The 10,777-nt window shown below is 46.2% G+C and overlaps 1 protein-coding gene across 1 annotated transcript in view; it reads left to right on the top strand.

Annotated features, from left to right (window-relative positions):
* Positions 1-504: 504 nt before the first annotated feature.
* LOC140411171 (protein FAM177B-like) overlaps positions 505-10,777 on the top strand; it is a 42,155-nt gene continuing 31,882 nt past the window's right edge. The window contains exon 1 of the mRNA XM_072500260.1: positions 505-678. Coding sequence (XP_072356361.1) covers positions 649-678 — 30 coding nt within the window. The 5' untranslated portion in view covers positions 505-648. The remainder of the gene's footprint in view (positions 679-10,777) is intronic.

Raw genomic sequence — 10,777 nt, 5'->3', positions numbered from 1 at the left:
ATATAGACTCCACTGTTACTAATTTTACTCACCCAATCTAAATACAGATTAAAGTCACCCATAATCACAGAGGTTCCTTTATCACATGCCTCTCTGATTTCCTGTCGAATGCTATTGCCAACATTACCACTGCAGTTTGGTGGTCTGTATACCACCCCTACAAATATATTTTGTCCCTTGATGTTCCTTAACTCGACCCAGACAGATTCCACATCATCTGTACTAATGTCTTTCCTCAATGTGTGATCCACGGTTCCCAGTACCAGAGGGCGGGGAGGTACTTATTTTACAGAACTCCTTTTTTAAAAATGATTTTTTTTCTTGGCATTGCTGACTTGCCGGTGTTTCCAGTTTTATCTCCCTTCCGCATCTCTCTGAATTGAGACCAGACTGCGAGTAACAGAACCTTCTTCAACTGTACAAATCTGCTCCAGTCCTCAGCCAGCAGCCCCACCCCCGCCACAGGCACCGCGCCCAGTGAAACCGATCAGCGCAGCAGGGTAACCCCACACCCACACAGCGCAGCCTGTGAGCAGGCGCAAGGAGCCGCTTACTTTAACCACACCTACAACCTGCTTCCTCCTTGCCTTCGTTGCCTGATTTGGATTTTCCTCCCTGTGGAAGTTGATTCCTGTTCGGGTCCGGAGAATGGAGCAGGACGGAGAGAGCCACAAACAGGTGGGATTGGAGACTTGGGTGGGGGTGGGGGGGACCTGCCAGCTGCTCAGTGCTAACCATTCCTATAGGGCCAGGTCAGTGCTGCCCATTCCTATAGAGCCAGGTCACTGCTGCCCATTCCTATAGGGCCAGGGTCAGTGCTGCCCATTCCTATAGGGCCAGGGTCACTGCTGCCCATTCCTATAGGGCCAGGGTCAGTGCTGCCCATTCCTATAGGGCCAGGGTCAGTGCTGCCCATTCCTATAGGGTTAGGGTCACTGCTGCCCATTCCTATAGGGCCAGGGTCAGTGCTGCCCATTCCTATAGGGCCAGGGTCACTGCTGCCCATTCCTATAGGGCCAGGGTCAGTGCTGCCCATTCCTATAGGGCCAGGGTCAGTGCTGCCCATTCCTATAGGGCCAGGGTCACTGCTGCCCATTCCTATAGAGCCAGGTCACTGCTGCCCATTCCTATAGGGCCAGGGTCAGTGCTGCCCATTCCTATAGGGCCAGGGTCACTGCTGCCCATTCCTATAGGGCCAGGGTCAGTGCTGCCCATTCCTATAGGGCCAGGGTCAGTGCTGCCCATTCCTATAGGGTTAGGGTCACTGCTGCCCATTCCTATAGGGCCAGGTCACTGCTGCCCATTCCTATAGGGCCAGGTCAGTGCTGCCCATTCCTATAGGGTTAGGGTCAGTGCTGCCCATTCCTATAGGGTTAGGTTCAGTGCTGCCCATTCCTATAGGGGTATGGTCACTGCTGCCCATTCTTGCAGTGCCAGGTCAGTGCTGTCTATTCCTATAGAGTTAGGGTTGATGCTGCCCATTCCTATAGGGTTAGAGTCAATATTTCCCATTCCTATAGAATTAGGGTCAGTGCTGTCCATTCCTATAGAATTAGGGCCAGTGCTGCCCAATCCTATATGGCCAGACCAGTGCTGACCAATCCTATAGGGTTAGGGTCAGTGCTGCCCATTCCTATAGAATTAGGGTCAGTGCTGTCCATTCCTATAGAATTAGGGCCAGTGCTGCCCAATCCTATATGGCCAGACCAGTGCTGACCAATCCTATAGGGTTAGGGTCAGTGCTGCCCATTCCTATAGAATTAGGGTCAGTGCTGCCCATTCCTATAGGGCCAGACCAGTGCTGCCCAATCCTATAGGGTTAGGGTCAGTGCTGCCTATTCTTAGAACATAGAACAGTGAAAAATACACCACAGAACAGGCCCTTCGGCCCTCGATGTTGTGCCGAACCTTTGGCCTAGATTAATCATAGATTATCATAGAATTTACAGTAGGGAAGGAGAGGATGGGCAGACTCCGCACAGACAGTGACCCAAGCCGGATTCGAACCTGGGACCCTGGAGCTGTGAAACAATTGTGCTATCCACAAGGCTACCGTGCTGCCCTTAAGAACAAATTAATCTACAGTATATCATTCTACCGTAATCCATGTACCTATCCAATAGCCGCTTAAAGGTCCTCAATGTTTCCGACTCAACTACTTCCACAGGCAGTGCATTCCATGCCCCCACTACTCTCTGGGTAAAGAACCTACCTCTGACATCCCCCCTATATCTTCCACCATTCACCTTAAATTTATGTCTCCTTGTAATGGTTTGTTCCACCCGGGGAAAAAGTCTCTGACTGTCTACTCTATCTATTCCCCTGATCATCTTATAAACCTCTATCATGTCGCCCCTCATCCTTCTCCGTTCTAATGAGAAAAAGCCTAGCACCCTCAACCTTTCCTCGTAAGACCTACTCTCCATTCCAGGCAACATCCTGGTAAATCTCCTTTGCACCTTTTCCAAAGCTTCCACATCCTTCCAAAATGAGGCTACCAGAACTGTACACAGTACTCCAAATGTGGCCTTACCAAAGTTTTGTACAGCTACATCATCACCTCACGGCTCTTAAATTCAATCCTTCTGTTCATGAACGTTAGGACACCATAGGCCTTCTTCACAGCTCTATCCACTTGAGTGGCAACTTTCAAAGATGTATGAACATAGACCCCAAGATCTCTCTGCTCCTCCACATTGCCAAGAACCCTACCGTTAACCCTGTATTCCTAATTCATATTTGTTCTTCCAAATTGGACAACCTCACCCTTTTCAGGGTTAAACTCCATCTGCCACTTCTCAGCCCAGCTCTGCATCCTATCTATGTCTCTTTGCATCCGACAAAAGCCTTCCTCACTATCCACAACTCCACCAATCTTCGTATCGTCTGCAAATTTACTGACCCACCGTTCAACTCCCTCATCCAAGTCATTAATTAAAATCACAAACAGCAGAGGACCCAGAACTGATCCCTGCAGTACGCCACTGGTAACTGGGATCCAGGTTGAATATTTGCCATCCACCACCACTCTCTGACTTCTAGCGGTTAGCCAGTTCGTTATCCAACTGGCCAAATTTCCCACTATCCCATGCCTCCTTACTTTCTGCATAAGCCTACCATGGGGAACCTTATCAAATGCCTTACTAAAATCCATGTACACTACATCCACTGCTTTACCTTCATTCACATGCTTGGTCACCTCCTCAAAGAATTCAATAAGACTTGTAAGGCAAGACCTATCACAAATCCGTGCTGACTATCCCTCAGTACCCTTTCCATTACTTTGCCTGCCACCGAAGTAAGGCTAACTAGCCTGTAATTCCCAGGGTTATCCCTATTCCCTTTTTCGAACAGGGGGGCACGACATTCACCACTCTCCAATCCCCTGGTACCACCCCTGTTGACAGTGAGGACGAAAAGATCATTGCCAACGGCGCTGCAATTCTTATAGGGTTACGGTCAGTGCTGTCCATTGCTATAGGTTCATGGTCAGTGCTGCCATTCCTATAGGTTTAGGTTCAATGCTGTCCACTTCTATAAGGTTAGGGTGAGTGCAGTCAATTCCTATAGGATTAGGGTCAAAGCTGTCCACTCCTATAGGGTTGGGGTCAGTACAGTCCATTCCTATAGGGTTAGGGTCAGTGCTGCCCATTCCCATAGGGTTAGGATCAATGCTGCCCATTCATATAGTGTTAGGGTTAGTGCTGCCCAATCCTATAGGGTTTGGGTCAGTGCTGTCTATTTCTATAGGATTAGGGTCAATGCTGTCCACTCCTATAAGGTAAGGGTCAGAGCAGTCCATTCCTGTAGGACCAGGTCAGTGCTGCCCATTCCTATAGGGTTAGGGCCAGTGCTGCCCATTCCTATAGGAGTTGGGTCAGTGCTGCCCATTTCTATAGGGTTAGGGTAATTGCTACCCATTCCTATAGGATTGAGGACAGTGCTTCCCAATCCTATAGGGTTTGGGTCAGTGCTCCCCATTTCTATAGGGTTAGGGTCAGTGCAGTCCATTCCTGTAGGGCCAGGTCAGTGCTGCCCATTCCTATAGGGTTAGGGTCAGTGCTGCCCATTCCTCTGGGGGTTGGGTCAGTGCTGCACATTTCTATAGGGTTAAGGTCATTGTTACCCATTCCTATAAGGTAATGGACAGTGCTGCCCATCCTATAGGGTTTGGGTCAGTGCTCCCCATTTCTATAGGGTGAGGGTCATTGCTGCCCATTCCTATAGGGTTAGTGCTGCCAATTCCTATAGGGTTAGGGTCAGTGATGCCCATTCCTATAGGGTTAGGCCATTCCTACACGGTTAGGTTGAATACTGTATCTTTATTACGCTGCCAATGCATTAGATTGGTTAACAAAATAAACTGTGAATAACAGGCAGCATGTCCCTGAGATGTATACTGTGTGTACCTGTATTTGAATATGTACGCTGCGTGTACCTGTGTTTGAATGTGTACGCTGTGTGTACCTGTATTTGAATGTGTACGCTGTGTGTACCTGTGTTTGAATGTGTATGCTGTGTGTACCTGTGTTTGAATGTGTACGCTGTGTGTACCTGTGTTTGAATGTGTACACTGTGTGTACCTGTGTTTGAATGTGTACACTGTGTGTACCTGTGTTTGAATGTGTACGCTGTGTGTATCTGTGTTTGAATGTGTACGCTGTGTGTATCTGTGTTTGAATGTATACGGTGTGTGTACCTGTGTTTGAATGTGCACGCTGTGTGTATCTGTGTTTGAATGTGTACGCTGTGTGTATCTGTGTTTGAATGTGTACGCTGTGTGTACCTGTGTTTGAATGTGTACGCTGACTGTATCTGTGTTTGAATGTGTACGCTGTGTGTACCTGTGTTTGAATGTGTACGCTGTGTGTATCTGTGTTTGAATGTGTACGCTGTGTGTACCTGTGTTTGAATGTATACGGTGTGTGTACCTGTGTTTGAATGTGTACGCTGTGTGTACCTGTATTTGAATGTGTACACTGTGTGTACCTGTGTTTGAATGTGTACACTGTGTGTACCTGTGTTTGAATGTGTACGCTGTGTGTACCTGTGTTTGAATGTGTACGCTGTGTGTATCTGTGTTTGAATGTGTACGCTGTGTGTATCTGTGTTTGAATGTATACGGTGTGTGTACCTGTGTTTGAATGTGCACGCTGTGTGTATCTGTGTTTGAATGTGTACGCTGTGTGTACCTGTGTTTGAATGTGTACGCTGTGTGTATCTGTGTTTGAATGTATACGGTGTGTGTACCTGTGTTTGAATGTGCACGCTGTGTGTATCTGTGTTTGAATGTGTACGCTGTGTGTACCTGTGTTTGAATGTGTACGCTGTGTGTATCTGTGTTTGAATGTATACGGTGTGTGTACCTGTGTTTGAATGTGTACGCTGTGTGTACCTGTGTTTGAATGTGTACGCTGTGTGTATCTGTGTTTGAACGTGTACGCTGTGTGTGCCTGTGTTTGAATGTGTACGCTGACTGTATCTGTGTTTGAATGTGTACGCTGTGTGTACCTGTGTTTGAATGTGTACGCTGTGTGTACCTGTGTTTGAATGTGTATGCTGTGTGTACCTGTGTTTGAATGTGTAGGCTGTGTGTATCTGTGTTTGAATGTGTATGCTGTGTACCTGTGTTTGAATGTGTACGCTGTGTGTATCTGTGTCTGAATGTGTACGCTGTGTGTATCTGTGTTTGAATGTGTATGCTGTGTGTATCTGTCTGAATGTGTACGCTGTGTGTATCTGTGTTTGAATGTGTACGCTGTGTGTATCGGTGTCTGAATGTGTACGCTGTGTGTATCTGTGTTTGAATGTGTACGCTGTGTGTATCTGTGTTTGAATGTGTACGTTGTGTGTATCTGTGTTTGAATGTGTACGCTGTGTGTACCTGTGTTTGAATGTGTACGCTGTGTGTACCTGTGTTTGAATGTGTACACTGTGTGTACCTGTGTTTGAATGTGTACACTGTGTGTATCTGTGTTTGAATGTGTACGCTGTGTGTATCTGTGTTTGAATGTGTAAGCTGTGTGTACCTGTGTTTGAATGTGCACGCTGTGTGTATCTGTGTCTGAATGTGTACAGTGTGTATTTGTGTCTGAATGTGTACAGTGTGTATTTGTGTCTGAATGTGTACAGTGTGTATTTGTGTCTGAATGTGTACAGTGTGTATTTGTGTCTGAATGTGTACAGTGTGTATTTGTGTCGGAATGTGTACAGTGTGTATTTGTGTCGGAATGTGTACAGTGTGTATTTGTGTCTGAATGTGTACAGTGTGTATTTGTGTCTGCATGTGTACAGTGTGTATTTGTGTCTGAATGTGTACAGTGTGTATCTGTGTCTGAATGTGTACAGTGTGTATTTGTGTCAGAATGTGTACAGTGTGTATTTGTGTCTGAATGTGTACAGTGTGTATCTGTGTCTGAATGTGTACAGTGTGTATTTGTGTCTGAATGTGTACAGTGTGTATTTGTGTCTGAATGTGTACAGTGTGTATCTGTGTCTGAATGTGTACAGTGTGTATTTGTGTCTGAATGTGTACAGTGTGTATTTGTGTCTGAATGTGTACAGTGTGTATCTGTGTCTGAATGTGTACAGTGTGTATTTGTGTCTGAATGTGTACAGTGTGTATTTGTGTCTGAATGTGTACAGTGTGTATCTGTGTCTGAATGTGTACAGTGTGTATTTGTGTCTGAATGTGTACAGTGTGTATTTGTGTCTGAATGTGTACAGTGTGTATCTGTGTCTGAATGTGTACAGTGTGTATTTGTGTCTGAATGTGTACAGTGTGTATCTGTGTCTGAATGTGTACAGTGTGTATTTGTGTCTGAATGTGTACAGTGTGTATTTGTGTCTGAATGTGTACAGTGTGTATCTGTGTCTGAATGTGTACAGTGTGTATTTGTGTCTGAATGTGTACAGTGTGTATTTGTGTCTGAATGTGTACAGTGTGTATCTGTGTCTGAATGTGTACAGTGTGTATTTGTGTCTGAATGTGTACAGTGTGTATCTGTGTCTGAATGTGTACAGTGTGTATTTGTGTCTGCATGTGTACAGTGTGTATTTGTGTCTGAATGTGTACAGTGTGTATTTGTGTCTGAATGTGTACAGTGTGTATTTGTGTCTGAATGTGTACAGTGTGTATTTGTGTCTGAATGTGTACAGTGTGTATTTGTGTCTGAATGTGTACAGTGTGTATTTGTGTCTGCATGAAGTCCCTCCTTTTGTGTAAACAACAGGAGTTCTGAGTAAATGTGCCAGTTCTATGGTGTTAACTGTTTAGTGTTTGGATTTCTTTGAGAGTGCTCGATATATTCAGGTAATCGGAGCTCTGCTCATCTTTTTGCTGTAAATATGTCACACTGCATCCCTGGATAAAAGTTGTGTTTAGTTCTGTGGAATATTAGTGCCTTGCCGGCTACACATTAAGATAAATTCCTAATCGGTGCAGGGATAGAGAGGTTCAGGCTTGAAGTGGAACTGGAATTTTTTCCCATGTTTTCTTTCACTCCCGATGTTTTTCTTGCCAGGCTACAGGCTGCCCAGATGGGATTGCTGTCGGGGCAGGCAGCAACTGTCACCCCTGCTAAAGTGGTCATGTTTATTGTGCGGCAGCCTGGGTAATATGTGTACAGCTGGCTATTTGACTGTGAAAGGCTTTGCCGGTGAGCAGGAACACCTGGTGTCCACACTCAGGCAGCCACATGCAAGTTGTGGTAGATATGATAGTGTTGGGAATGTGGTGCAATGCCCTGCCTGAGATCACTTCAGCTGGGAGCAGAGAATCACATCTTGAACCTTCTTAATCTCCGGGTTGGAAAAGTACCACAAAATTCCATTGTAAAAACCATCCCTGTTTCTGGTCGTTGTGCAATGGTGGAGTTGTCTGCCTCCCTGAGCCAAGTCTCAGCCTGCCCACAATACAATGAAGGAACCCATGGCAAAAACATTGTTTGAATTATTTTTAACCCTTCCTGAAGGCTCCAGCTCCTGATGAGGTACAGTTCTGTGATACCCCCTGGCATCTCACTCTATAATAATAATAATACTCTTTATTGTCACAAGTAGGCTTACATACAGAGTGTCCAAATTACCTAACAGCACATTTTTCGGGACTTGTGGGAGGAAACCGGAGCACCCGGAGGAAACCCACGTAGACACGGGGAGAACGTGCAGACTCCGCACAGACAGTGACCCAAGCCGGGAATCAAACCTGGGACCCAGGAGCTGTGAAGCAACAGTGCTAACCACTCTGCTGCCTCAAGTGTTCATTATTCATGTATGGGCCTGAACAGTAATTGCTGATAGGATATTTGACTAAAACTTTCTTCACCCAAAGCCCAGACTGTGAAAAGTGGCAGTACACACACATACGTACAGATTTGAAGTCAGTAAGTGTTGCCGGAGTGGAGCTAACAAAGGTATCCGCCCAAAGAAGTTGAAATCAGAGACGTCAATGAGTTGATGCAGCACAGGAAGAGTAAATACTCCCCAAACGTGTTGTGTTGATTTTACAGGGCCACACAGCCCATTGCTGCTGAAGTGTGATTTATTTGAAGCCTGTTAGATTTATTTGTGCCTGGGCCGAGTTGGCGGATGCACTGTGGTGATTGCTGGAGGAGTTTGACGGTTTCTGCTGACCACAGACTTTTTGGGGGGGACATTAGTTGCCGCGTCATTTGCTCTCCAGGATGACCAGGGCATGCAGAGGAGGAGGAGGCAGAGAGGGAGCCTCTACAAGGAAGGAGATGCTGAGTTCTCCATTAAAAGTCCTATTGCGAGAGGGTCTTCGAGGAGCACCAACCCACATTGGATGAGCCAGGAGCGGAGCCTTAAGGGGCTTCACTTCAATAAGGAGATAGTGACAAAGTGTTCCTGCTTCCACCAGGAAGATCTGCATCCTCAAACCAGGGTGAGGATGGTCTTTTTGGTGCCAGTGAAGATCATCATTGTTATTTCCCCATTTGTAACTTGTTCCTTCAGTTGGCAGCTGGCATATCACAGTTTACTGTCCGCAGGACTATCCAGGAAGTTACACAGATGCTCAGGAAGAGAAGGGACTCTTCCCTCTTCTTTCAGAGGAGGGAAGACGGGGGTTTGACAGGATAGCGGGTGTTCTGACAGTGCAGGACATTATCAACTGTACAGATGGCTCTAGGCCCCCCACCTCACCATGTTAATGGAGAAGGGTGCGACAAACACAAGGGCTACCCTCAGTCATCGTGACCACACCAAGAAATTCCTCTCAGTGAACGTTGACTCTCCTCGCAGCATCTACAAGGTTTTTACCCCGTGAGAGTCAGCAATTCCCGCCGTCTTCGAGTCTCCAAGACAGATTAAAGGATGGCTGCTGAGTGACAAGAGATACTCCCCTCTACACATGACTCACGACCCACCTCAGCCATTCCACCGCACAAGGTCATGGGGCCTTCATTGAGAGCCTTAGAGTCACAATACCGTGGAGTATTAGCAATGATTTCACTACCATGAGGATCTCTCCAGTACATATCCCAGAGCGTCTCCATGTTTGAAATATTGTGGTACATCTTCCACAACTTTACATTAGTGCCAGCCTATCCTGGGGTCTGGTGGTCACCTCAGGAGGAGGATGAGGAGGAGACAATATTCACCATGGCAACTGAATGAAGTGAGAAGGACTGCATAATGAGGCTTCACTTCATTTGAAAGGACCTTCCCCACCCTCAACATGGACTCACGATTCACTTCCAGCACATCAACCTCCCCATCACAAAGTTCCCTTCGCCTACATCACTCAATAATAATAATAATCGCTTATTGTCACAAGTAGGCTTCAATTAAGTTACTGTGAAAAGACCCTCGTCGCCACATTCCAGCGCCTGTTCCGGGAGTTGAACCCGCGCTGCTGCCATTGTTCGGCATTACAAGCCAGCTGTTTAGCCCACTGTGCTAAACCAGCCTCTAATAAAGACCAACGATAAAAACCTTCACCCACCTTTAACTGGTAATAAACCCCTTCTACAGAAATTAACAGAATTAATCACCCTTGGGCATCCCCGTTGTGCTGGTCCTGCAGGTTCCTGTCCTAGGAATCTATTGTTAAGAAACTCAAATACTTACCTTTAGTTTGTAAGCTGGGCGCTCCGACGATCCCAGGGCCTCCTGCATATACGCCAGCCTAGAAATGGCTTCACATGCGCTTTTTTAAAAAAACGTTCTTCAGCCTAGGGACAGCCCAGAATAGAGGGGAGTCGGTTCACCCCTTCTTACTGGTCGTAACAAAACTGGGGGCTCGTCTCTGGGATTGTTCCCACAGATTGAGCGAAGAATTGGAGTGGGGAAAGTAAATTTTTCTTAAAAGTAATTTTAAAACTGCAGAAGGTTTTCTTGGGTCTGTAATACTAACGTGCTAAAATGTTCACATTGGATGTCAAAGCTTTCTTAGACCAGAAGGTGATAATTGGCGGAAAGTCAAAGGGACTGTCCTTGAACGAATGAAAAGGTGTAGCTAGGCACTTAGAGGTGGAGTTCCGTCCCACTGCCAGAAAAACGGAAAGTTTAAATGGGTGGCTCAACATCTAGAGGTGCAAATTGAGGACATTGAAACAGGTAAATTACTGGCAAAGAAATTAAGATTGGAGCAGCGGAAATTGGAACAGGAATTTGAGGAAATGGAGAAAGAGAGAGGCAGGAACAGAAGGAGAGAGAATGCTCGGAAAGAGAAAAGGGAGTTTAAATTAAAACAGCTCAAGCTGAGAATGGAGGATTCCACAATGAAGACACCTCTGAGGGGTGAGGAAACCAC

The sequence above is a fragment of the Scyliorhinus torazame genome, chromosome 4, assembly GCF_047496885.1.
Source record: "Scyliorhinus torazame isolate Kashiwa2021f chromosome 4, sScyTor2.1, whole genome shotgun sequence".
Taxonomy (NCBI): domain Eukaryota; kingdom Metazoa; phylum Chordata; class Chondrichthyes; order Carcharhiniformes; family Scyliorhinidae; genus Scyliorhinus; species Scyliorhinus torazame.
The sequence above is the reverse complement of the archived record's forward strand: the minus strand, read 5'-3'. Positions and strand labels throughout refer to the sequence as shown.